Genomic DNA, 26,681 nt, shown 5'->3' on the forward strand with positions numbered 1-26,681 from the left:
AGGATATTGACTTAGAGCACATTTGTAAGAGGGAACCAGATCAGTTGCTTATATTGAAGGATCTCGGGAGGAGACCCTAGATTTTGGATCAGCTTTTGAGAGACCAACAGGGTTCAGATTCGGTGCAGCATTTGCGGGAACTGCACAAGGGGGCCTTTTGTTCCAAGGGTTGAGAAGTGTAACCCTAAGTTATCTTCGGTTTGTGCCTGGATTATATTTTCAAGAGATGTCATATGCTATCTGCATACCTTGGATTCTAGAATGATATTTGAGGACGTTCCCTGTAAAGCAGGTTACTTCGGATGCAGTAACTATATCACGTATGAATAAGACTCGTTAGTGTCTCGCTATTTTCAGGAAGGTCTTATTTGTGTATAGATCGGTTATATTCTCAGCAGTGGTAAGCTTGAGTTCCCAGTAGAGTAATCAGAGGACGATAGGATAGTAGTTCGAAGATGTTTCCCCTTAAGCGCAGGTTCTCAGGATGCAGTCACTGAAGCAGGAACAATCGGGGATTGAAAGGTGCTCGATTAGTTGACAAGATTGGTTTAGGTCTGATGAAGGGTTAGTTGAAGCGCCAGCAGAGACAAACGTTGATTGTCAGCAGATCAACCCTTTAGATGATAGGAAGGATGGGGAATCCTTTCCAAGACTGAGGAGCATCATGAGAAGCACCTGAGGGAGGTGCTAGAGACTATGATGAGGGAGATAATTTTCACAAGGTTCTTCAATTGTGAGTTCTGGTTGCGCGGGGTGCAATTTCTTGGGCACCTTGTCAATCAGAAGGATATTCAAGACGATCCGGCCAAGTTAGAGGCCGTGATGTAGTGGGAGATTCCGAGGTCTCCAATTGAGATTCGGAACTTCCTGGGTCTAGCGGGTTATTACCGGAGATTTCTTCAGATTTTTATAAGTTGTGTGATCTTTTGGATTAGCTGATGTTAAAAACACTAGCAATGGTAAACGTGGGTTCTAGCAGATTGGTCATGGGTGGTGAGGAGGATTGGGAATTCTTCTAGTTTTGTGTGCTGTAAGGCATTAACTGAATCATAGTGGGGGAGAATCACCCAAGGATTTCGAGGCAAGAGCGGTCATGAAGATGGATAAGTTTTGCATCCTTGTCAGGAAGGAAGAGAGCCCAATCGGCTGTATGGTTTGAGGATAGTGTGAGATGGAAGTTCAGAAAAAAAAACTTGCCAAGGATCAGATCGCATTCTCGGAATGTTGCTAGCAAGCCTTAGGGAATCAGTTTGGGGATTCCAATCAGGACATGGGTTCAGTTTTGGATGTTAGGTCGCATGTATGCTCGACGTTGGATGTGTTCGGATTAGTACTCAACGAATGAGATAGTGTTAGAGTGTTGTAAGTCTGCGGGTGTAGTCGTAGCATTCACTAGCAGCAAGATAGTGTTAGAGTGTTGTAAGTCTGGGGGTGTAGCCGTAGCATTCACTAGCAGCCAGATAGTGTTAGAGTGTTGTAAGTCTGCGGGTGTAGCCGTAACATTCACTAGCAGCCAGATAGTGTTAGAAGTGTTGTAAGTCTGCGGGTGTAGCCGTAGCATTCGCTAGCAGCCAGATAGTGTCAGAGTGTTGTAAGTTTGCGAGTGTAGCCGTAGCATTCACTAGCAGTTAGTTAGTGCTAGAGTGTTGTGAGACTGCGGGCGTAGCCGTGGTATACACGTGGCTGGTAGACAGCATGAGTGCGTTGTAGGGACGCGGAAGGAACATTAGCCCCCAGTTCGGGCGTAACAGTAAGGATGTGGAAATCCACGAAGTGGATTTCGGAAATTGTCTGGATGGATTAGACCTAGTTGAGCCAGTGATAAGACTGTAGGAATGCCACTGCAGTTGTGAGATCGAGGAAGCAATGGATTGCTTCAGGTTACTTGTTATATAAGGCTACAGTTGGTCATGTAGCAATCATGTTTAGCTGTGGGTTGGTAACCTAAGGATTCGACGTGTGGAATCGATCAGTTAGATCAGAAGGCCGCTAGGGCCACAGAGACAAGATAACTAGTAATTGTTAGTTTCAGAGAAGGATTTCGTTCCAAAATTGTGTGAGGCGACTAAGTAGGGAGTCCTTGGGGCTCCACAGTCGGGCGGGAACCCGGTATTCCAGATGACTGACGAATGAATTGAGACCAGGAAGGTCTCGATAGATGTTGGAAAACAGCCATGTAGCAGCATGCTGTTTCAGGCAGTTCAATGTTTAGGTAGTTCAGTGTTTCGGACAGTTCAGTGTTCAGGCAGTTCAGTGTTCAGGCAGTTCAGTGTTTAAGGCAGTTCAGTGTTCAGGCAGTTCAGTGTTTCAGGCAATCAGTGTTCAGGAATTTCAGTGTTTGGGCAGTTCAGTGTTTCCAGGCAGATCAGTGTTTCAGACAGTATTGGGTCTCCAACGGTAATGGTATTTTGGATTTTCATGGATAGCTTGGGGAGTGGCAAGTCTCTCATAGCACGATTATCTGAGTTATGGCCAAGTATAAGTGGATCGCAGGGATAAGTGAATCTGTGAACTCTGTTGTTCTAGTGGGAACCTGGAGTAGTTAGCATGTAAGGAATGGTAAGGAATGATAAGGAATGATTTCGAGGATGAAATCTAATTTAAATGGCTGGAGTAATGGATAGCGTGAAAGGAATGTTCTTCGCAGTGGCAGGGGAGATGGTTAGTTATGGAGAGTTGCCTTGGGGAAGCCAGAAAACGCGCAAGGAAAAGAGGGTGAGCCCCTACGATGTTCATCATAAGTACCCGGGGAGTACCAGATGGAGGGTCAGTTGGGTAAGATGTGTTCTCAGGATTGTTGAGAATTAGAGTGCACTCAAGGTGATTAGCTTCAAGAACTAATATTAGTCTGAATGACCGGGCGGAAGGTCAATGGAAATGGTCAGCAGGAGTCAGAGTCATCGGGCAGGAAAATTGAAGGCAGGTTGGAGGATAGTTGGCCGTAGCGGACTTCGAGGACGAAGTCTAGTTTAAGTGGGGGAGAGTTGTAACACCTAGAATCCGAAAGACCAAGAAAGGAAAGAAAAACCCTTAGTCAAAGGAGTCAAATCGTCGAGTCCAAGGAGGAACTCGACGAGTCGAAGCGTGACCCGTGTCACGGATTAAGTGACCGACTCGACGAGTCGGGGAGACTGACTCGACGAGTCTGGTCTGGGTTGAGAAACCCTAATTTTGGGACTTGGCACCCTATTTAAGCATCTCATTCTAATTTCTAGGGTTTCATTTATAACCTCCATTGTCCAGAGACGAAACCCTAGCCACCCAACTTCATTCTTGAGCTTGTGTGAGAAGATTTAGGCTCTTGGTGTGCATCTTGAAGATTGTAGAAGAAAGGGAGCAACGAAAGGAGTATAGATCCAGAGTTTGGGTGACATTCCAGATCATTTGAAGGTATAAAGCTTATACCTTGGTTGTTAATCATCTAGATCCCTTTTCTAGCTTATCTTTTGTTACATTTGGACCATTCCCAAGTGGAATCCGGGTGATAAGCCTTGGAGGATGGATTGGACATTAGATCTGGACACTTTTGAGCTCTAGAAGCTCAGAGTTGTTGGCTTTATCTAGCTAAGGCTCCATGTCTTGACCTTGAACTTCTTATTAGCTTGGATTTGGTGTTCTAGCCTCATAACCCCTTGCATGCACGTAAAGTTAGCAACTTTACGTGCAATGCTAGCATAAGGAGTCCAGATCTATGAGTTAGGAGTGTTGGAATAGACTGAAATCGACAGAATAGAGTTGTCTCAAGGAGGACTCGGCGAGTCAACTCATGGACTCGGCGAGTCGGGTCGCAAAACCCAAACCCTTCTGTTTATGAGTCAGATTAGTGAGTGGGGTTAGAGAAGGACTCAGCCAGTCTGTGTCCGTGATGGACATGAAGATCATGGTACTCGACGAGTTCAAGGAGGAACTCGGCGAGTCCAAGACAATCTCCTTAGCTGATGAAGATGGACTCGGCGAGTTGTAGAACAACTCGGCGAGTGGGTTGAAGATAGTCCCGAAGTTTTAGATGAAGGAGAACTCGTCGAGTTCTCGCTAGACTCGACGAGTGGAGTCGGGGTTGTTTGGGATTTGAGGAGCATGGACTCGGCGAGTTGGTAGAACAACTCGGCGAGTCGAGTCAATTGGAAGGTTGACTTTGACCAGGACCTTGACCAGAGTTGACTTAGTTGACCTCTGGAGGACAGTTTAGGCTAAGTTCTATTATTTGGTGTTGGTAGCTAGGTGAGCTAGGAGAGAAGCGCTTCAGAGAATAGTCGTTTAGCGGCCAGAGGATTATCAGTAGAGTTCAGCAGTACAGGTGAGTTTCCTTCCAGTAGGAACGGGTCTACGGCCACAATGCCGACCCGTTTAGTTAGCAGTAGTTCCGGACTTCGGTCCGATGCAGTATGCAGTATATGTGTTTATGCTAGTAGCTATGATTATGTTATGCTATGTTCAGTTAGTCCGGACTTCGGTCCGATGCAGGGGGCAAGGCGCTAGTTAGTCCGGACTTCGGTCCGATGCAGGGGGCAAGGCCCCTGTTAGTCCGGATTTCGGTTCGATGCAGGGGGCAAAGCCCCAGTTAGTCCGGACTTCGGTCCGATGTAGGGTGCAAGGCCCCGGTTAGTCCGGATTTCGGTCCGATGCGGGGGGCAAGGCCCCAGTTAGTCCGGATTTCGGTCCGATGCAGTGGGCAAGGCCCAAGTTAGTCCGGACCTCGGTCCGATGTAGTGGGCAAGGCCCAGTATGTGATTTATGTGTTATTGTATGGTATGTGGTAGTTTGGGGGAACTCACTAAGCTTCGTGCTTACATTTTATAGTTTTGGTTTCAGGTACTCAGTTTTTAAAAGAGGAGCTTGGGAGGATTGCAGTGCACACACCATTTGTTCAGCCTGGGATGTTTATACTCTGATATATTTGACAGTTGTTATATGACGTTTTATGAATATGGTTTTATTACTAATTTAAAACGAAATTTTCAGACTGTATTTTTGGGATGTTACTACACCATCCACCCCTCTAACTTTAAATCGAAAGGGTTAATGACTTAAAAAGGTAATATATTTTTCGAATTGTACACATTTATTCACCGAGTTTTTTTTATCCACATTTTCCCATTGAACTTGTTGATCCATTCAAAAAACATCCTTATGACCTGCTATCGGAGATTTAGCCGGTTTTCGGCGAATTTGACAGCTCCGACGAGTCTCCGATCATCTTTTCCGGCGAGTCTCCGACCATAAATCTAAAATATATTTTTTTAGATCAAGAATACACACACACAATGATACTTCATCTCCAACCCAAAAATCTACAACAAATATGAACTCAAGAACATAAGTCCATATACCTGATGAAGAACACAAAGACAACCCCATAGATCAAAGCTCGAGTTTAGTGTGTTCTTGAACAGAAATGGACAGAAGAAGATGAATATAAAGAATTGATTTTAGGGTTTGAGTTCTTGAGTTTGAAAATCGAACCCCCACACACTCACACACAAATCTTCATCAAATCTGCAAATCTGAATCCTTTATCAGATTTGCAAATCTAGAAGAAACCGTTACCAAACTCGGTAGTCTTTGATTCCTTCGAAGAGACCCTCAGTTGTATGTGTTTCATCCTCCCGAAAATGAAGTGTGTGTGTGTATGTTCATCTTATTTGTTTGTAGATCTTCATCGTGTTCATCTTCTTCGTAAATCTGGGTTTTGGGTTTTTGGAGCAATTTTCAGATCAGTGTGTGTGTGTGTGCTCATGCTCGATTTTGGAACAACACACATACACTTCTCTCTTCTCTCTTTTCTGAAGTCGATTTTGGAACAACACATACCACCTTTCAATCCTCATCGAACATCATCATCTGAAAATCTTAAACCCTAGAACTCGATTTTAATGGTGGCTTGGAGGTTGAAGATGATGAAAAATGATTTGATGTGTGTATGTGTGTTTATCTTTTTTTTTTGTATGTGTTCTTGAATCTGGAATATATTTGATGTGTTAATCTTTGTATTATGAAAATATTATGTTTCTCCAGAAAAATCATGAACATTAGAGCCTCGCCGAAGAAGATAACCAAAGACTCGACGGAGCTGTCAAATTCGCCGAAAATCGGCTAAACCTATGATTGCAGGTCATAAGAATGTTTTTTGAACGTTTCACCAAGTTTTATGGGAAAATGTAGACAAAAAAAACTCAGTGACTAAATATGTACAAATCAAAAAATATGTTACCATTTTAAGTTATTATCCATAAATCTAACTATAGAGTTATTAATTGTTTATGAAATGACTTTTTTTTTACCCTTTCTTGTTATATATATATATATATATATATATATATATATATATATATATATATTTCCCTATATCACAATGACCATTTATGGTGCATCTTCATGAGCACACATACACACACATACACCACCATCAGATAATAATATAAAATTTCGAACTTTGAATCTTGGATATGGTAGCTTTCTCTTGAAAAGATTCAAGATTTGTCTTATAGCTCGTTAGGGTTCTCGAATCTTTACTTTTTCACTAATGGATTTTTTTAATCATATGTTAAATTCGGTAAACAAAGACTGTTCACATCGTTGTGCCATTATTGAAGTTCTTGTGTCTTGTGTTATCGACATACATTTTGCACACCCAAGAACACAGATCGTCCCAAAATCCATTTCCAAGCTCCTTAGAAAACTTGTTTTACTCTAATTTACCATGCACAATCTTTATTCACTTGGGTTAATAGATTTCTCTCAAGAGTTTAACTTTATGGTGATTTATACTAGTGAATGTAACCGTTAGTAAGTCATCGATTGTGTGTTGGGGCCGCTGATGGAGGTGATTTGTTAGGAGTCATCGTCGTTGTTTTCTAATTCACCGTCATTGTGTCTGACTTTGGAAACATCAGTAACTTAATACTCGCGATAGTTGGTTCGATTTGACATTACGAAGACAATTTTTTCGTTTCTAATTCCCATAAATTTTGTATTGTATACGCTTCTTTAGCTGAATAATTGTATGTTATTCTAGTTTATACTCTCATATACCATGTGATGGAATCTTTTATGGAGTATCACAAAGTCTTTGAAGAAGAGGTGAAATTGTTGAAAATATAAGCTTTGAGGTTCTAAACTTAAAATTTATTGGTTAGTTCTTTTTTTATATATTTGTATATTATGCATGGTCTCTATTGAAATATTTGCAGCATGTTAGTTGATTGAAGTTTCGATTGAGGGGCTTGAGTTGTATCTGAGTTGATTCTTGTGGACTGTAGAGATAAATTTGTTTAATGGACACGCATGTCTTCGGTTTGTTGGGTCTGGATATTGACCCATGCATATATATGTTTAGTGTGTGTTTTCTGCTCATAATTCACAGAGCACACACACACATACACACATACACTCCTCCAAGAACTCTCTCATTTTCTTCTTTGTGTCTAAACCTGTATAAGTTAGGGTTTCATTCTTTTCTTTATTGTTCTTTGAATTACCTATAGTTTTAGGTTGAGTGTTCATATTGAGAGTAATGTAGGTGGTTTGTAGTGAGGTTTCTTGTGTAAGTACTTGAAAACCTTCTGGTTCTTTGTCCTCAAATGATTTAAGAATCAATGATATTGTGAATGTTTGGTTTCTATACTTTTTTACATGGTATTAGAGCGTTAGGGCTCCGATTGTTCTTCTCTAACACTTGACGGTGTTCCGGTGATTCATCTGACTCGAAAGGTATCGTTCGTTTCCTCTTTCTTTTCTTTTCTTTTCTTCTCTATAGATCCTTGTAGATTCTTCACAGATTTGGTCGATCTGGAGTTTCTTCTGAAATCTCTAGATTAGTGTCGTAATCCCTGAAAATCTAGGTTTCTAAGTTTCGATCTAGGGTTTCCGCAATCTTTCCCTAAATCGAAACTAAATTTTGTTATTGATTAAGATTATGGTATTGTGCGTTTCTTGTGTGGTTTTTGCAGATCTGTTGACTAGCGATCTGTGGTGTTGACTCGCTATCTGTGGATTCATGTTTTTTTATCCTCGGTCGGCTAATCCCTTTGTCTGAAATAACTCTCTAGTGGTCAGATTTCATCACCGATAAATGCTAGTAGGGAACAGATAAAGGGAGTCGATTTGTCCTTGTCTTCACTCATCCGCTCTGTGAGGGTTTTCTTGTTCCCGTCTATATCTACTTTTTTAGTTGTAGTTATGGGAGATCCTGGTTGTCTTCAGTACACCAATCATTTTTATGTGTTGGTTATCTTGTTTTGTTGCTGTTTTTTCGACTTCGTGACTGCTCGTCTTGGGCCCTAACATACCGTGGTGACCATCTAGACTTATCGTAGTCACAATTGTCTGGATTTCTTGCTTGCTATTTGGTGTTTGTTGTTGTCTATGATTTCTTGCTTGTTATCTCTTGAGTTCTTGCTATAATAGTTGGTCCAACTCCTGCTCCTAAATCTGGGAGTGGAACTAAAGGTGAATCTATTAACTATGATGATCCTTTTTATATTCACCCATCTAATAACACCGTAACTACTATCATAAATTTTAAACTTGTTGGGACTGAGAATTTTCGTATTTGGCATACCTCTATGACTAGGAGTCTTAAGACTAGGAATAAGTTAGGGTTTGTAGATGGAACTGTTAAGAAAGAGTCTGAAGATGAACTGAAAACTTTAAAATGGGAACGTGCAAATGATGTTGTATGTTCTTGGATTGTTGGGTCTTTGTCTGAATCTATCTATTCAGGTCATACTTATTCTGAGCCTGTTGTTGATATATGGAATGAACTTTTTGAAACTTATAATAATGCTGATGGATTGTTGTCTTCAACATTCATCAGGGGATCAATTCTCTTAGTCAAAATGGGTCACCTCTCTCAGATTATTTTAATAAACTTGATACATTATGGAAAGAATTTGATGGTCTTACAAATCTAGCTGAATGTACTTGTGAAGCTGCAACTAAATATAATGATCATGCCAAACTAATGAAATTAATGCAATTCTTAAGTGGTCTAGATGATTCTTTTAATCAGGTTAAGAGTCACATTCTTTTGATGAACCCTCTACCAAATGTAAAAGTTGCTTTCTTAATCGTTTCAAGAGAAGAGTCTCATCAGAAGAATGGGTATCTTACTTCATCTTCAAATGTATCAAAAACTCAATCCTCTACCTTTAATAGTAAGTTTAATGATAGACACAATTCAAACTCAAATCAAAATAGAGGAAGAAACCAAAACATGCAATGTAAACACTGTGGCCTTAAATGGTCATTTAATTGAAAAATGTTATAAGTTGATTGGTTATCCTTAAGATTTCAAACCTAGGAATGATTTTAATAATCAAGGTGGTCAAAATAAATCTTTTTTTGTAAATTCTTCATCTGTTCCTTCTACTGTTGTTTCTAACCCTTCATCTGAGACATCTATAGTGGGTAATTATCACTATATTACAACAAAACAATACAATAAGTTTTTAAAAATCATCAATGAGAATTCTGATGTGAATGAGGATGCCCCTGCTAGTGCTAATATGGTAGGCATCCCTATGTTTCATTCTTTTAACTCTATAATTAGTCAAAATAATTGGGTTGTTGAATCAGAGGCTACTCAACATATGACAACTGTTGAGTCACTTTTGTCTGAAACTGTAGATGTGTCAAAATTAAATTTTCTTGTCAATCATCCTAATGGATCCTCTGCTATGATTGAAAAAAATAGGAAATCTTCCTCTTTCAAATAACTTGACTCTATTTGATGTGCTTATTGTTCTTGATTTTAATGTGAATCTCTTATCTATTCATAAGCTATGTAAGGATTCTAAGTGTGAAGTTGTATTTAATGAACATAACTGTACAATTCAGGATTTACAATCAAAGATGATGGTGGATAGTGGTAAAGAATCAGGAGGGTTGTACTATCTTTATTCTTTTCCTTTAGGTAATAATTTTGAAAAAAACTAATTTTGTTAAATGTTGTGTGTAAAAACTTACATGGCATTGTAGATTAGGTCACCCTTCTGATAAAGCCTTAAATGTTAGTAGTCATACTACTTCTAAACTAGGAGAACTCATTCACTTAGATGTTTGTGGTTATAGGTTTTTCTTAGCTATTGTGGATGATTTGACAAGGGGTATATGGGTCTATCTTTTAAAGTTCAAAGAAGAAGTTTTTTCTTGTTTTATTTCTTTTGTTAATATTTTATTAAATCAATTTGAAACCAATGTTAAAACTATTTGTTCTGATAATGGAACCAAATTTTTAAATAACCGTATGAAACTATTTTTCGAAACAAGTGGGATTTATCATCAAACTTCTTGTGTTTACACTACAATAGAATGGTGTTGTGGAGAGGAAACATCGGTATATTCTTAATGTGGCTAGGTCTTTATTGTTTCAATCTGGTTTTCAAGTTAAGTTTTGGGGAGAAGCTATTCTTACTTCTGTATTCTTAATAAATAGAATGCCCACTTCTGTTTTGAAAGGACTGTCTCCATATGAGTTTGTTTTTAAAAGGGTTCTCGTACTTGATCATTTAAGAGTTTTTGGTAGTTTATGTTTTGCTACTAAGCTTAATACTTCTGATAAGTTTTCTACAAGAGCTGAAAAATGTGTTTTACTTGGTTATTCTTTTGAAAAGAAAGGGGATAAATAACTTAGTCTTGATTCAAATTATGTTTTTGTTTCCAGGGATGTGAAGTTTTATGAATCTGTTTTTCCTTTCAGACTAAAATCAACAAATGTTGATAACATTGATGATTCTTTTAAAAATATAGACTTGTTTTCCTATGATGATATTAATTCTATTGAATACATTAATGATAGTATTAATCCTGATGACTTGAGTGTTAACCACCAGATGGATGGTAAAATAGCAGATCAGACCCTGGATGAGACTTTTATTGATACTACACATGTCAACAACCAGACTGATGAGGCACATGAACCTCTGTCTGGTAGGACTATGCCTAATTCATCAAGAAGTTCTATGTCTGAGGAAAGTAGTCAATCCAATTCTTTACCTTATCTTGGTTAATCTTTGGGTTCTTCTAGGTCTAAGAGAGAGTCACGTATTCCAGTAAAATTTAATGATTATATAGGTGAAGGGAGGCATAAATATGGTATCGAAAGAATTATTTAAATATCCTTATTTTAATAATGAAAATAAATGCTTTGTTTCCAACTTAAAAAAATGTTGAACCTAAAACTTATGAAGAAGCTTCTTTAGATTCTAACTAGATAAAGGCCATGAATGATGAAATGGAGGCACTTTATCGTAATCATACATGGGATATAACAGTTTTACCAAAAAGTCGTAAACCAATTGGATGTAAATGGGTGTATAAAATAAAATATAAACCTAGTGGAGAAGTTGAAAGATATAAGGCTAGATTAGTAGATAGGGGTTATAATCAGAGAGAGGGAGTTGATTATCAAGAAACTTTATCTCCTGTAGCAACGATTGTAAGTGTTCGTATTGTTATTTCATTATCTGTCAATAACTCTTGGCCTATTTCTCAGTTGGATATCAATAATGCTTTTCTTTATGGTGATATTTCTAAGGACGTGTTCATGAAACTTACTCAGGGATATCTTACTCAAGGTGATACAAGAGTTTGTAAACTTGTTAAATCTTTATATCGTTTAAAACAAGCTCCTAGGAAATGGAATGAAAAGCTGTGTAATTCTTTGTTTAGTTTTGGATTTCAACAGAGTGTTAATGATTATTTTCTTTTTGTTAGAAATAAGAATAATTATGTTATTGTTCTTCTTGTTTATGTTGATGATATGATATTGATTGGTAGTGACAGTAATTAACTTGTAAAGGTTAAAAACTTTCTTAAAACTCAGTTTCTAATTAAGGATCTTGGGAAATTGAGTTACTTTATTGGAAATGAAGTTATAGATATTAATAGTGGTTTGTGTCTTAACCAAAGAAAGTATTGTATCGAGTTCCATCATGAGTTTCAGATGTTGGGTTGTAAACCCATTAAAACTCCTTTGGAAGCAAACTATGTTGCAAATCGAGATAATGATAAGGAAGATGAAAAACTTAAAAATATCACTGAATTTTAAAAGTTAGTTGGGAAGTTAATTTACCTAACTATAACTAAGGTTGTTATATCTTCTAGTATTTAGATTCTCAGTCAGTTTATTCACATGCATTGTAAGTGTCATTTGAAAATCATTTTTTGTTTGCTTATATATCTTAAATATAATCCAAAAAGGGTATTTCTATTATTAAATCTGAGAATTTTAAGTTGACTGGTTATGTGGATGCTGACTAGGCTAAGTGTCTGTCTTCTAGAAGATATATAACTACAAACTTGGTCCATGTTGGAAATTCTCTTGTCTCTTGGAAAAGCAAGAAATAGTCTACTGTTTCTCGTTCTTTTACTGAGTCAGAGTATAGAGCTTTGGGGTCTATTGCATGTGAGGGTGTTTGGGTTTTGAAAGTGCTGGTTGATTTAGGGGTTAAGGATTTAACACATGTTAACATATATTGTGATTATGAATCAACAATTAAACTTGTACAAAATCCTGTATTTCATGAAAAAACCAAACACTTTGACGTTGATTTGCATTTTATTAGAGAAAAGGTTTTGCATGGTGTTTTGAAGTGATTAAAAATGATTCTTCAAATCAGAATGCAAATATTTTGACAAAATCATTAATTTTGCACAACATTATTATCTTTCAAAAAGAATAGGTCTTATTGATCCTTTTAGTAAGGGTTAATGTTGGTAAATAAATGCTAAGTTTAACCGAGGGTGTCGAAAATATAAGGTTTGAGGTTCTAAACTTAACATTTCTTAGTTAGTTCTCTTTTTTTGTATATTTGCATATTATGTAGGGTCTCTATTAAAATATTGCAGGATATTCGTTGATTGAAGTTTTGATTGAGGGGCTTGAGTTGTATTTGAGTTGATTCTTGTGGACTGCGGAGATAAATTTGTTCAATGGACACGCGAGTCTTCAGGTTGTTGGGTCCGGATATTGACATAGGTATATAGATGTTTAGTGTGAGTTTTTGCTCATAATTCATAGAGCATACACAAATACTGCTCTAAGAACTCTCTCGTTTTCTTCTTTGTATCTAAACCTATACAAGTTAGGGTTTCATTATTTTCTTTATTGTTCTTTGAGTTAGTAGTAGTTTTAGGTTGAGTGTTCATATTGAGAGTAGTGTAGGTGATTTGTAGTGAAGTTTCTGGTGTAAGTAATTGAAAACCTTTTGGTTCTTTGTCCTAAAATGGTATAAGAATCGTTGATGTTGTAAATGTTTGGTTTCTATTCTTTTTTTTTTTATAAAAATCGAGATTGTTCGAGAGAATTTACCATCGAACAATTTAATTCGGGCGCTTATGTACGAAGGAGGGTGGATGAGGATGGAATATAAAGAAAATAAACATTGCAAAACATCTTTCATCCTAATAGTTTTTGCTATTGTGTCAGATTTCTCAAAAACTTCCATACACGACCCAAATTCGCTAGAAAACTACCATGAATAACCACGAAGTTTGATATCAATCGGGAGTTTAACAATGCCACATATGGTAAGAAAGATAATAATCATTTTCAAGAAACCCCTAGTCTGCCATATGCTTTGTAACATCCCAAATCGAGGCATAATTATATTTCCTTAACCTTTCTTCTTTATGTCAAAAATAGTCCTTATATTGTAAATGATGGCAAGTAAGTACGCAGGGCGTACACATGAGTACGCGGAACGTACTCATGCACCAACTTGATCGCGGAGGCTACCTAGTATGTTGGACGTACCAAAGGGTATGATGGGCGTACTAGGCTCAGTAAGCAAACCCTAATCCTTCTTGTATCCCTATTTAAGGAATATGATGGCCTCATTTCTATCCACCTTTACCAACCTCCAACCTTCCCTAAAACCTAAATCTCGAGGGTGTGCTTGTGGGTGTGTTTTTGCAAGCTTAAAGAGATTCTTGACCCTTGTAGTGAAAGATTGAAGTTAGAAGAAGAACAAGAAGGTGCCATCCAACTTAGAGATCCAAAAACCATTCATCTTTGAGCATCATTTCCAGGTATAAAGCTTGTACCTTGGCTAGTATTCTCTTAGATCTCTTTTGGTGCAAGATTTATGAGTTTAAGTCCTCAAGTTTGGACCTTTTCAAGTTTGAGACTCTCCAGAGAGTTTAGACTGTCCTTTCATGCATCTTAGGGCATCTTGTTGGATAAAAATGCTTGCTTGATCTTCCTTTGTGTCCCATGCTTGATTTAAGTAGTTTAAAAAGGGTGAAATGATGTTCTAGCTTCCCATAGCCATGCAAAGGCTTAAAGCCCACGAATTTATGGAATAAGATACCTTGTTTAGCTCAGATCAGTAGTTGGAGTACTTGTCTTAACGGTTTAAGACCAAAAGAAGTGAAAAAGGGAAGTCCGAGGAGTACGCCATGCGTACTCCCATCTACGCGCATCGTAGAGCTTAAGATCCTCGTCGCAAGCATGGCCAGCAGTATGCCCAGCGTAGGGTGTTGTACGCACAACGTACTCGCTGGGTGTTGACTTCGGTTGACTGTTGTTGACCTTGTTGATGCGAGGCCATAAGGGGTGATTCGTTATGGTACCGGGAGTTCACCAACACGAAGCCACCCGAGTTTGATGGGACCCATGATCCGATTGCCGCTATGAGATGCATCTCTGATGTCGAGGGATGTTTCTATACCTTCTCCTGTCCGGAGAATCTGAGGGTTTGGTTCGCTTTGAACCTGCTTCGCTTAGGAGTGAAGGACTGGTGGAAATTTATAACCGCTGACTATAAGCCTGCAGAGCATGTTGCAATGACTTGGGGGAGGTTCACTACGATGTTCAGGGATTAGTTTGTGCCCGCGGTTGAGCGGGAAAGGTTAGCCCAGGAGTTCCTATCTCTCAAGCAGAAGACAAAGACAGTGAAGGAGATCACCAGGATGTTTCATGAGGGGGATTTGTTTTGCCCTAAGCAGGTATCGACAGAGCAGGCTCGTGTGGCTCATTATTTGAGTGTTCTGAGGAGGGATATCAGAGAGTTTGTGGCGAACACCACGTATAGGACAGTGGCTGAGCTGCAGACCAATACCAGGAGGAGAGAGATCGAGTTGGATACTCAGGCTAGGGAGGAGAAGGAGGTCCAATGTAAGGATAGGAGGCCATTGTAGTCGCAACCGGCGACTAAGCGGGCTAAGCCCGCTGATCAGAGGTCTGGAAGCCAGAAGGGACGTACTCACGGAAAGTGTGGCAAGGTTCATGAGGGGCCATGTCGGTCCGGGTCGGCTTTCTATTTGTGTGGCAAGGAGGGGCATTTGGTTAGGGAGTGCCCCAAGGATTTCGAGTTTGTTTCAGTTGCAATTAGACGGGCCATGTAAAGGCCGATTGTCCTCAGCTTGCATCGAGGGCGGTTCAGACTCCCTCCCCAGCAACCTTGCGTATCACTGATGGCCAGGATGGGAAGGCCAAGGCACCGAGGGCTCGGGGAAGAGCCTTTCAGTTGACAGCAGAGGAGGCCCGTGCAGCTCCAGATGTCGTAGTTGGTATGTATTCTTTATGTCCTGTTAACTTAATTATGATGCTTATATTGTCAATTGTGTAGGTACGTTCCTTGTGAATTATTATGCCTGTGCTTGTGCTTTTCGACTCGGGTGCGAGTCGGTATTTTGTGTCGTCATCCTTTAGCCGCAGTTTTAGCGTTCTGCGTGAGGCCTTGAGCAGGCCCTTGAGGGTCTCGATTACGAATGAGCGTCCTGTCTCAGCTTCGGATGTCTATTGGGGCTGTTTGCTGGAGATTTTTGGTGTAGGATACCCGATTGATCTCATTCCTATTCCGATGGGGGATGTTTGTGTTGGGTTTTGAGCATTCTAACACTCCTATGGTGTACATGAAACCCTATAAACCTTGGATCTATGTTTTCTCTATTATACATGCAAATATTAACTATTCCAAGGTTTCATCCTAACTAGCATATTATGAAGCACCTATACTACAAAGTTCTAGTTAGATGACATACCTTTTGATGTAGCTTGATGTCTTCAAGCTTTAAGAGCTTAGCCCCAATAGTGTGGAAGCCTCAAATGGAATCAAAAATCACCAAAACACCTTGGAAGAACTTGAGAGAATATGTATGCACACTAAAATCGGCCCACTCTTATTTTCACACACTTTTTCAATTTTGTGAGCCAAGGACCCCTTTATATATTATGGAGGATTAGGGTTACATCCATGTAAACCCTAATACCCATGACCTTTCATTTACATAGGATCCATGGGTTAAAAGCTCCATGGACCATCCATGAAAGCTTAGCCCAACCTAAATGAACTTGGCCCATTCCATATATATAAGAGTCCATATTTAATTAGTTCTTTTTTATCACTTAATTAATTCTAAATTAATTCTTGATCAATACTAATTAAATAATATGATTCCATATTAATATATTAGAGCTTATAATATATTAATATAAATCATAAATATACTATTCTCAAAAGACTATCCATATAAATTGTGCCGGTGAAGTGCAACCCAAATGGACCATGCCGGGTCGGGTCAAGTACATACCAAATATAGTTATGGACTTAGACATTAATCCAACAGTCTCCCACTTGGATAAGTCTAAAACTATTATTGAGAATGACTTTAAAACCTAACTGGCAATCGTAGCTCTTAAAGCCGCTGTCGAACTCTGACCTTGTCAATGACTTGTCCATTAGATAAGGGATCATATATTCCTCCATTCTGGATATCATATGGACTGAGACATGGATTATAATCATTATCTCTGTCCATTTGTTGTTTCCCGATTTTCGATTTATGATGACTGACTGATTGAACAAATCAAATCAGTCCTGGCTTGGCCAAGCACTCACATGTGTCATTGCTAAATCATCGAGGGGCCCACAAATATCGCTTTTATCCCGAAGGTAAAAGGAATGGATGAACTTCGACTCATATGGCTTGTTCTACTACTTGTTGAATCATACACAAAGGCACGTTTTATAACATCGAGTTACCAAATGCGTTTTCGTGCAATCAATGTATAACCAACTCATAGTAACAACTCATATCTCTAGGTTTGAAGAATATAAGATATTATCGTCTCATGATCACTCGTGATAAAATCCATGAAGTGATTCAAATGAGCGCAGGTTGAATCCAATACTCAGAACTTATGAGCACTCATGAGTGTTGTAGCACCACTTTGTCCACCAACTTGGACCTCTACAAACCAACCCATGACAGTCTTGATTCATATCTACTTCCAACATATGACCGACTGTGGATGGTTTGAATAACTTAATCATTCAGGAAGAGCGACTTAGTTATTCTGGAAGTCAAAAGATGCAAAGTGAAACACAAGAATAAATGAATCAAATATGGTATCAAACCCTATGAATATAAATAAACATTTTTATTTATCACCATACTGATTACTCATTATTCATTGTTTCGGTTTTATGAACTTATACTTGAATTAAAAACACTAGTTGTCCCATGCTCCAAGCATGTACACTATGTTTTTCTTAAACAATAGCTTTGCCATACACCAAGTATGCACTCTATGTTTGTCTATGATCCTTACTTTGTGAAATAAACCAATTGAACATAATTTCAATGATTCTAATTTCACACTCCCAAATCCTTATCGAAAAATGTGAGAATTTCAAATTCCTATCATTTATCGAAATCTGTTTAGATTTTAAACTTATATGCACTGACGCTCCTGTAATGAATATATACAAAGTCACAAAGACTTGTCAACAGTCATTATAAGGTATTCCAATGGAGATCAACTCCATGGAAACTAAGTCTCATATTCAAAGTACATTGCTTTGGACATGCTTCTTGCATTAAGTTTTCTAATCTTACACAGATAACTTCCACCTATGGAGACAACTCCATATTCTCATTTTGACTATCACTTCTGAATAAGAGATGCCTCTTTTCAGAATATGTCAATATGTTCCTTCCAAAATTAGCACTATACTTCCAACTGTCCTTGAGCAACCAATCTTTGGTAAACCTCAGATTGTCCTCGACAATTGCTTAATCATTTTAGTCATATCCAATTCTAGACCTTTTCCCTTCTTAATGCCTCTGGGCATTTGGAAAAATTTAGAAATGACAAATATTATAGCACATGCAATCGATCCTGTACCCAAAGCAAATGGTACACGATTCATGATGTCTCACATAAAGACATGATTCTAGACCAGTCTTTTGCTACAATATTTTTATTTGCCATGTTTTCAAAATTTGACTATGAAGAGGGATGCCGTAATCATAATCGAATTTTGAGAACGCAATATATAGAATTTACTTAAGTTGAACCAATCCAACATGAAATTCATATATATAAATTCTTGACTAAAGATGATTAAGGTCTCAATCTAAGCCTTTAGAACTGAAATGAAGTATATCCTCTCCCTTAATTATAGCAAAACAACTTTTTCAATCCCTGCAGCCTCACGAATTGAAACTTTTGTTTTCTATAATTAACATTGCTAACTTACAACACTAACAATAATTATCATGCTCCCACTAACATGATGATTATTAGCATAACACTTATGCTCCCACTAGCTTTGACATGTACTCAAAAATCAGCTGGACTTCTAGAAATCAATACTTTATTGACTTTCTTACCAAAGTTCAGATTTCTGATACGAGATGCTTTGATAAAACTTTATCAAAATCATACACCTTTCCTTAGATACCATGCATGTGTGTCTAAACAATTTCAGAACTATGAAAAGGGATGCCGTAATCATAGTCTCAATTGTTTAGACCTTTTGCCATCTGCTTCAAATCTACTTGGTGGAAGTGTTTCCTCACCATCATTTTCATGAATCGGAGAGAAACCTTATGACCCTTAGATTTTATGGTGTATGTGTTCTTATCCATGTGAATCGTCAAAACCAAAGTCACAAGACAAGGATAATGACAAATCCAAACTCATATGGACTGAACTTATGCAATCTTAACTGCTTGCCACCTGACAGTACAGGGCCTGCCATTGCTTCCAAGTTGTTATGCAACCAATTGAGAACTTTCAGAACTCCTATGCAAAGCCAACTTTAACTGGAATGGGCACAAAATATGTCAACACGAAAGGTTATAAACCTCAAGTCGTGTGCTAGTGAAGAACCTCAGGTTTTATTCTTGATTAGTTCTTGAAATTCTTTTTAGGATCTTTAAGACTCCCACTGTCCTCTTGACATATAAGACTATCTTGACAAATATTCAAGAAATAGTGCGGATTCTTTATCAACACAAACACTTCACACAAATGGCCTTAGTTGATCTTTGTTTTATCCAAAACATCACAACTTACCAATTTCAAATGTACAAGAGTATGACACTTTTACTCTTACATTTTACAAGTGTTTTAAACCTTTCTTTAAGATATGTCACTGAAGTTACAATCTTGGAGTATGACTCTAAGAATTGTTTTGGAACGAAGTATGACTCATCTTCCTGATCTAACCATTTCAACAATTCATGACTGCTTTTCTTAGTCATAAGAATGCACTAAGATGACCTTTAGAGAACTAATTGTGATATGATTTCTAAATCATTAAGATGATCACAAACATGATACTAAAGTACTCTCCCATCTTTTCATATTTGAGAAACTTTTATCTTTCTGCCTAATTTGATTCTTCCCATTCGTTCTGCCATATATTGAGACTTTTCCAATGTTTCAGAATTATACTTAAACTTGTAAGTATAACCATATTTACTAAACTTTAGTAAATCAAATAGTCTTAACGAGCTTTGTGGTGGACATGACCAGTACACAAGAATGTGTACTCGATCCCTTTAGTCCTTCACTTGACTCACACATCCATGTGCACAAGTAATTAGTCTTGATTTTCCAATGCTTGAAAGTTCTCATTCATCATAGTATTCAACTTGCATGATTCCAAGTTTCGGTCCAATTGAAACTTGGGCGATGAGGAACTTTCCTGATTTGGTAAATTTAGACACTACCACAAATGAAAGAATCAAATCCATTTTCCAATATTGCTGTCAGTGGAATCATATAAGCAACAATTTTCCACAAATGCCATTGTAAGGATACTTCAAATAAATAAAATTAAACAATTTTCTTTTATTTTAAAACTTTGCGGAAAAACTTATCCTTACAATCCACATGGAAAATTGTTGTTATCTATTCCTTAGCAATATATCATAACTTCTTAAGCAACTGCTCAAAATTCTGATGCGATCGAAATCCACCTTCGCGATCAGAATCAACATATACTTCCTTTAAGATTTCTCTCTATTCTTTTATTCTTAAAACATCAACATGTGACCCAGTCACATCATGTAATGAGGATCTCAGAATAGAACTTAACAGAGTTAGATAATGGGCTCTACCTGATGTAGAGTCAAACTTATTGACTTTAACATCCTTAGGTAAATTTGGCAGCTTTGCAATCAACGCCCCTTCCTTTGGCAAAATAAACATATGGACCCTTTGGTAATGGGACTATCTCAGACTTAGCCTTTCTCTTTACCATTTGGTCAACCGGGTTGACTATGGCAAATCCCTTTCCATTGGGAAGAGAATGCTTTTTCTGGATTTCAAGTGTCACCATTGTCACTGTCCATAAAGTTTTTGGGAAGTTGATCTTCTAATCAAATTTGCTTTACTATCGTTCCAAATCATTGCTGATTCAGCAGCACCAAGCAAATAAATATGATCATTAAGGTTCATGTCATAGTCTGTTTCATAGTAGTCCCAAAGGAACTCACTATGTGACTTAGAAAGTGATTGAACATCCAACTTTCTCAAGACTTTGACACCCAACTCTCCCGGCTTGTCAATATGTGACTTCATCTCTAAGATGTGATCACACATAGACCTTGCTTGCCATTAGGGCTTGAGTGACCTTGAACTTGTGGGTTAGGGAGAATAATTGGAGGAGGTGGAGGAAGAGAAGTATGACTTCCATGAGCCAAACTCGGGAAGTCATATTCATTAGGAAAGCTTGGTTTGGGAAGATCATTGTTGTCTAAACCAGACATCAACAATCGGAGAAATTCACATAAAGTTGATTTAAGTCCTTAATATAACACCCAATATGATATATTAAGGCTAGGACCCAACAAACTATTTTATAACTTGGAAGAGGGATGCCGTAATCCAAGCTATAAAATATTTGAAGGTAGGTGAATGACGATTCACCAATTTCCACCAAGATAAACGAAATGTATTATTAGGTTTTAATTGGTTTTGAAACTCCTAGATTCTTTTGAGATTCACTGAACTTTTCAATGGCATGTTTCAATCTCGAGTGTGCCCTTCAGGTTTTGTGACTGGGATGCCGAGGATCACAAAACAAGGTGTGAAGTAACCATGCAAATATACTTGGTACCCTTAATATTTACCCCTCAATCGATGTGCCGGTTAACCACACACGCTCCAACGATACTATGATAAACATTAAGTTACCCTTTGCCTACCTTGTTAAGTCCAGGTTAGTGTGCCGGTTAACCACACACGCTCCACTAACAGCTTAAACAAAGTGCAAAGTGTAATTTCATCGATTAGCACCTTATTCACATTTTCCTAAGTAACTAAGATTGGGAATTTATAAGTGTTTAGTTACTTAGTATTTATCATTATACTTATAATGAAGGGAGAATTATAGTCCTTGTCCTACCTGTTCGGCTAACGACCCTCCACCGGTCAAGGAAGCGGTGAGTGAGAGTGGACACCCATTAAACTGCCATTTTATAGGCAGTAACCTTATACCCCCCTTATAGACCGGCTTCGTGAATGAGGCCTACTAATGGTAAGACGACTTGCTCTTATACATATAATATATTAAACTTTTAATATTATAATAGTATAAGGGTGTATTTTAGACATTTACAATACTTGGTGGTTTAATCTATTAATTAAACTAGACTTTTAATTTAATTAAACTCAAACCATATATTTATGGATTAATAATACTCTTTTAATTAAACGCTTTAATTAACTATTAATAAAGTCCATAAGAGTTATTTTGAACTATCATAATTCCAATTAATAAACTCAAAATTAAAACCATTTAATTAATTGTTTAAGTTATGAACCCAAGAGTTTTAGAATTCAATTCTTTTTTTCATAAAAAACTTTTCTCAAATTCCAAAACTTGAGGGCAAGTTTTGTAATTCTTGAAAACCTTTGGATTCCATAACTTATGGAATTAATGGTGTTTTATGATGAAACTTTCCATGTTCCATAACTTAAGAACAAGTTATGGAATTCTTTAAAACATTAACACCAAATTTTGTAACTCCATAAAAACTTTGAATCAATTTTTTTTTAAAAAAAAAAAACTTTCATATCCATAACTTATGGAAGTTTCATAAACCCTTAAGATCACAACTTTAAAAAAAAACTTTTGAGCTCCAAAATTTTATGACAAAATATGTAACTCCTTAAAAAATTTAGATCAAACTTTTAAAACTAATAAAATAATCATATCATTTTATCTTTTACTAAATTTGACCTAATTCAACTCATATAACAAATGATTCAAATTTTACAAATAATTCGTTTTTCACAAAACAAGTAATTATCTTAAAATTTGACAAACGTCATGTTTTTTTTTCCTTTTTTTTTCCAACTTGAAAATAAAACATTTGCATCAATATAACAGAAAACAACTCATGGCTCTGATACCACTGTTGGGTTTTGAGCATTCTAACACTCCTATGGTGTACATGCAACCCTATAAACCTTGGATCTATGTTTTCTCTATTATACATGCAAATATTAACTATTCCAAGGTTTCATCCTAACTAGCATATTATGAAGCACCTATACTACAAAGTTCTAGTTAGATGGCATACCTTTTGATGTAGCTTGATGTCTTCAAGCTTTAAGAGCTTAGCCCCAATAGTATGGAAGCCTCAAATGGAATCACAAATCACCAAAACACCTTGGAAGAACTTGAGAGAATATGTATGCACACTAAAATCGGCCCACTCTTATTTTCACACACTTTTTCAATTTTGTGAGCCAAGGACCCCTTTATATATTATGGAGGATTAAGGTTACATCCATGTAAACGCTAATACCCATGACCTTTCATTTACATAGGATCCATGGGTTAAAAGCTCCATGGACCATCCATGAAAGCTTAGCCCAACCTAAATGAACTTGGCCCATTCCATATATATAAGAGTCCATATTTAATTAGTTCTTTTTTATCACTTAATTAATTCTAAATTAATTCTTGATCAATACTAATTAAATAATATGATTCCATATTAATATATTAGAACTTATAATATATTAATATAAATCATAAATATACTATTCTCAAAAGACTATCCATATAAATTGTGCCGGTGAAGTGCAACCCAAATGGACCATGCCGGGTCGGGTCAAGTACATACCAAATATAGTTATGGACTTAGACATTAATCCAACAGTTTGTGTGATCGTGGTTATGGATTGGTTAAGCAGGTTTGGGGCTCTTATCGACTGTGAGCACCAGTTAGTGACAGTCCGGGATCCTAGTAGGGGAGTGCTGACTATCTATGGAGAGGGTACTAGATCGGGATCAGCCTTCTGTTCTACCGCCAGGGCAAGACAGAGTTTGCAGCATGGGTGTATGGGTCTTCTGGCGTATGTGGTGGATACTCGGGTTGTGGAGAAGGAGTCGACTTCTGTTTTAGATGTTCCGGTGGTATGTAATTTTCCCGACGTTTTCCCCAAGGAGTTATCGGGTGTGCCTCCTAAGAGGCAGGTAGAGTTATGGATTGATCTGATTCTGGGTGTGGCGTCTTTCGCCAAGGCACCGTACCGTCATGCACCTCCTGAGATGCAGGAGTTATCCTCTCAGCTATAGGAGCTGTTGGGGAAATGGTTTATTATACCGAGCAGTTCTCCGTGGGGAGCTCCGATCCTTTTCATCAGGAAGAAGGACGACTCGCACCGTGTGTGCATTGATTATCGAGAACCGAACAAGATGACGGTGAAAAACCGCTACCCTTTGCCGAGGATCGATGATCTATTTGACTAGCTGCAGGGAGCGTCTTGGTTTTCCAGGATTGATTTGAGGTCTGACTATCATCAGATGAGGGTTTGGTAGGAGGATATTCAAAAGAAGGCTTTCGAACTTGTTACGGGTATTACGAGTTCGTGGTGATGCCTTTCGGGCTCACCAACGCACCGACAGCGTTCATGGATCTCATGAACCGGGTGTGTAGGCCCATATTGGATCGATCTGTGATCAATTTTATTGATGATATTCTAGTATATTCGAAGACTAAGGAACATCATGAGGAGCATCTTCGAGAGATTCTTGGGGTGTTGAGGATGGAGAGGCTTTATGACAAATTCTCCAAGTGCAATTTCTGGTTACGAGAGGTCCAGTTCTTGGGACACCTCATCAATCCCATTGTATTTATAGTTGTATATCTTTTATGGTTTGATATACTAGTTCACTATAAACAATGCTCTGATACCAATCTGTCACACCCCCAAACCAGGATGGCGGAAACATCTGGGGGCAGATGGAGTGACTTCATGTACAATATCATAACAATTGAATAGTAATGAAACATAGCAACCCAAACATTCATACATTGATAATACAAGTTTACATTGTTTACAACACTTTGTTTGTTCAAAAGTTAAATACAAATAACTGAAAAGTAGAAAACATGAAACGACGACGCCGACCCTCAAGAAGGGTTGAATACCTGTCTACTGGTTTCCTGAGAATACAAGTGATTCTGAAAAGGTTCAACAATTAAGTTGGTGAGTTCATAAGCATTTTATGTGAGACGGATTTGAATCGTTTTCGTGTAAAATGATTTTGTATACTACTAGAAAATCCGATATTTTATTTAATATGATCTATAAATGTATGTATTTACGTTGTATATTCTCCTTGTAAAATGATAATGTATGTTTCCAGAAAATCCAATGTTTTCTTAAGTATGAACTGTAGATGTATGTATTTCCTTTGTATATTTTCCTTGTAAAATGATAATGTATGTTTCTAGAAAATCCAATGTTTTCTTAAGTATGAACTGTAGATGTATGTATTTCCTTTGTATATTTTCCTTGTAAAATGATAATGTATGTTTCCAGAAAATCCAATATTTTCTTAAATGTGAATTGTAGTCTTAAACCTTAAGACCAAAAATGTACAATTGTTGTTGTACTGAATAATTGTATGTAGTTATATCTTTTTATAAAACTAATGAAGTGTAAGCTTCCCGTAAACCGAGATAGTATCGCTAACCCCTATGTGAGTTATTATAACCATGCTTTATATGACTGATATGCCTGAACGACGTTCTTCAGGCGTCGGAATTGGTAGACATTTGTCACCCTAGACTTGATGGTCTAACTGTAGCGAACAGCTGAGGTGAGGGGTTGTCAATCCCGTATAAATCTATACACAACGGTCTCTCTCTCCCTCCATAAGACTCTGGTTATAATGCAGGACTTAACGTGTACGCTAGGTAGGTACAGTGAAGAGAATGTCTCACAAGAGCATTAACAGATCTACGTGAACTATGACTTCTTTTTCTTGTAAAATGAGTTAATTATACCTTTAAATAATTATATGTATTTTCAAAAAAAATGAAGGTGTGGTTTGTGACTTCCAGACTATATCGATTATAGTTTATCTTGTTTGTTGAAAACTACTTATATAATCTTTTATATAAATATAAATACGTGTTTTTGTCTAGTGTCAAAATATGAAATTAAAACATAATATTTTTGGGTTAAAACCCAACAAATTGGTAAATGGCTATAAGGTAATCATTTTTGCTGGAAAAGCTATCTTTTAGAAAAGTTTCCAAAAACCATGTAGTTTACAATCATAAATTTTTCTTATGATTTTTATAACATTGATTATGTTTGTTTTAATATTATGCATATCACAAATATTTATACCAGAAACTAGTATAAACCATAACTTATGCAAATAGATTAAAACATGTAATTATTTGTGGGATAAACAGAGTTTTACTTGTATTCCCCCGCCCCCTAAAACATGAAAAAGCTTGAAAATGTTGCAGTATGAACTCACCTTGAGTGGTTTTGGTGGGTGGATTTGAAAAGGTGTTGAGAAGGCTCCAAGTCTAAACTCTTGTTTGAAAAAGATGGATTTCCTTGGAGATAGCTTTAACCTAAGTGTTTTAACACATTTAGAGTGTGTAATTGGAATGAACTAAACATAGAATTGAAATGGATGCCAAGGAGTCTCGAATTTACTTACCAAAACCTAGGAAAATGATTGAAGAATTAAGCCTCTCTAAAGCTTGAAGCTTGAACTCTTGAGAGCAAATGGGAATTTCACATTGAGTAGGAATGAGATTTGTGATAAGTGAGGGAGTGTTTTCGTGTTTAATAAAAGCAAGGTAATGATAAGACATTTACTTGGAAGTATGGAGGTTAAAACATTGATATTTGATGGATAATATGTGGGTTACTATAAATTGCATGGGAAAATGGTGAGATGTCATGCCTTAAATTCAAACCTTATCTACTGGAAGTATTTAGGATGATTCACTTTGAGTTTTCGGCCACAAAAGGAGGTGATTTTGGTTGAGGCTTGACCGAAATCCCTTGGTGCATATTCACATTGATGATTTCGGCCAACAATGATCCAGTAAGGTAGTTTTCGGCCAAGGAATGATCCATTAAGGTAGTTTTCAGCCAAGGCGTGTCCCATTGA

The 26,681-nt window shown here is 37.4% G+C and overlaps 1 protein-coding gene across 1 annotated transcript; it reads left to right on the forward strand.

Moving 5' to 3' along the window:
• Positions 1-8,564: 8,564 nt before the first annotated feature.
• LOC145165046 (uncharacterized) lies at positions 8,565-11,009 on the forward strand. Its single transcript, XM_079083683.1, has 7 exons — positions 8,565-8,675; positions 8,816-9,155; positions 9,289-9,509; positions 9,838-9,887; positions 9,979-10,114; positions 10,311-10,561; positions 10,664-11,009. Exons 1-7 carry the CDS (start codon positions 8,565-8,567, stop codon positions 11,007-11,009), a joined length of 1,455 nt encoding a protein of 484 aa, XP_078939809.1.
• Positions 11,010-26,681: the final 15,672 nt, after the last annotated feature.

Source organism: Lactuca virosa, chromosome 3, assembly GCF_052849685.1.
Source record: "Lactuca virosa cultivar CGN04683 chromosome 3, Lactuca_virosa_CGN04683_v6, whole genome shotgun sequence".
NCBI lineage: Eukaryota > Viridiplantae > Streptophyta > Magnoliopsida > Asterales > Asteraceae > Lactuca > Lactuca virosa.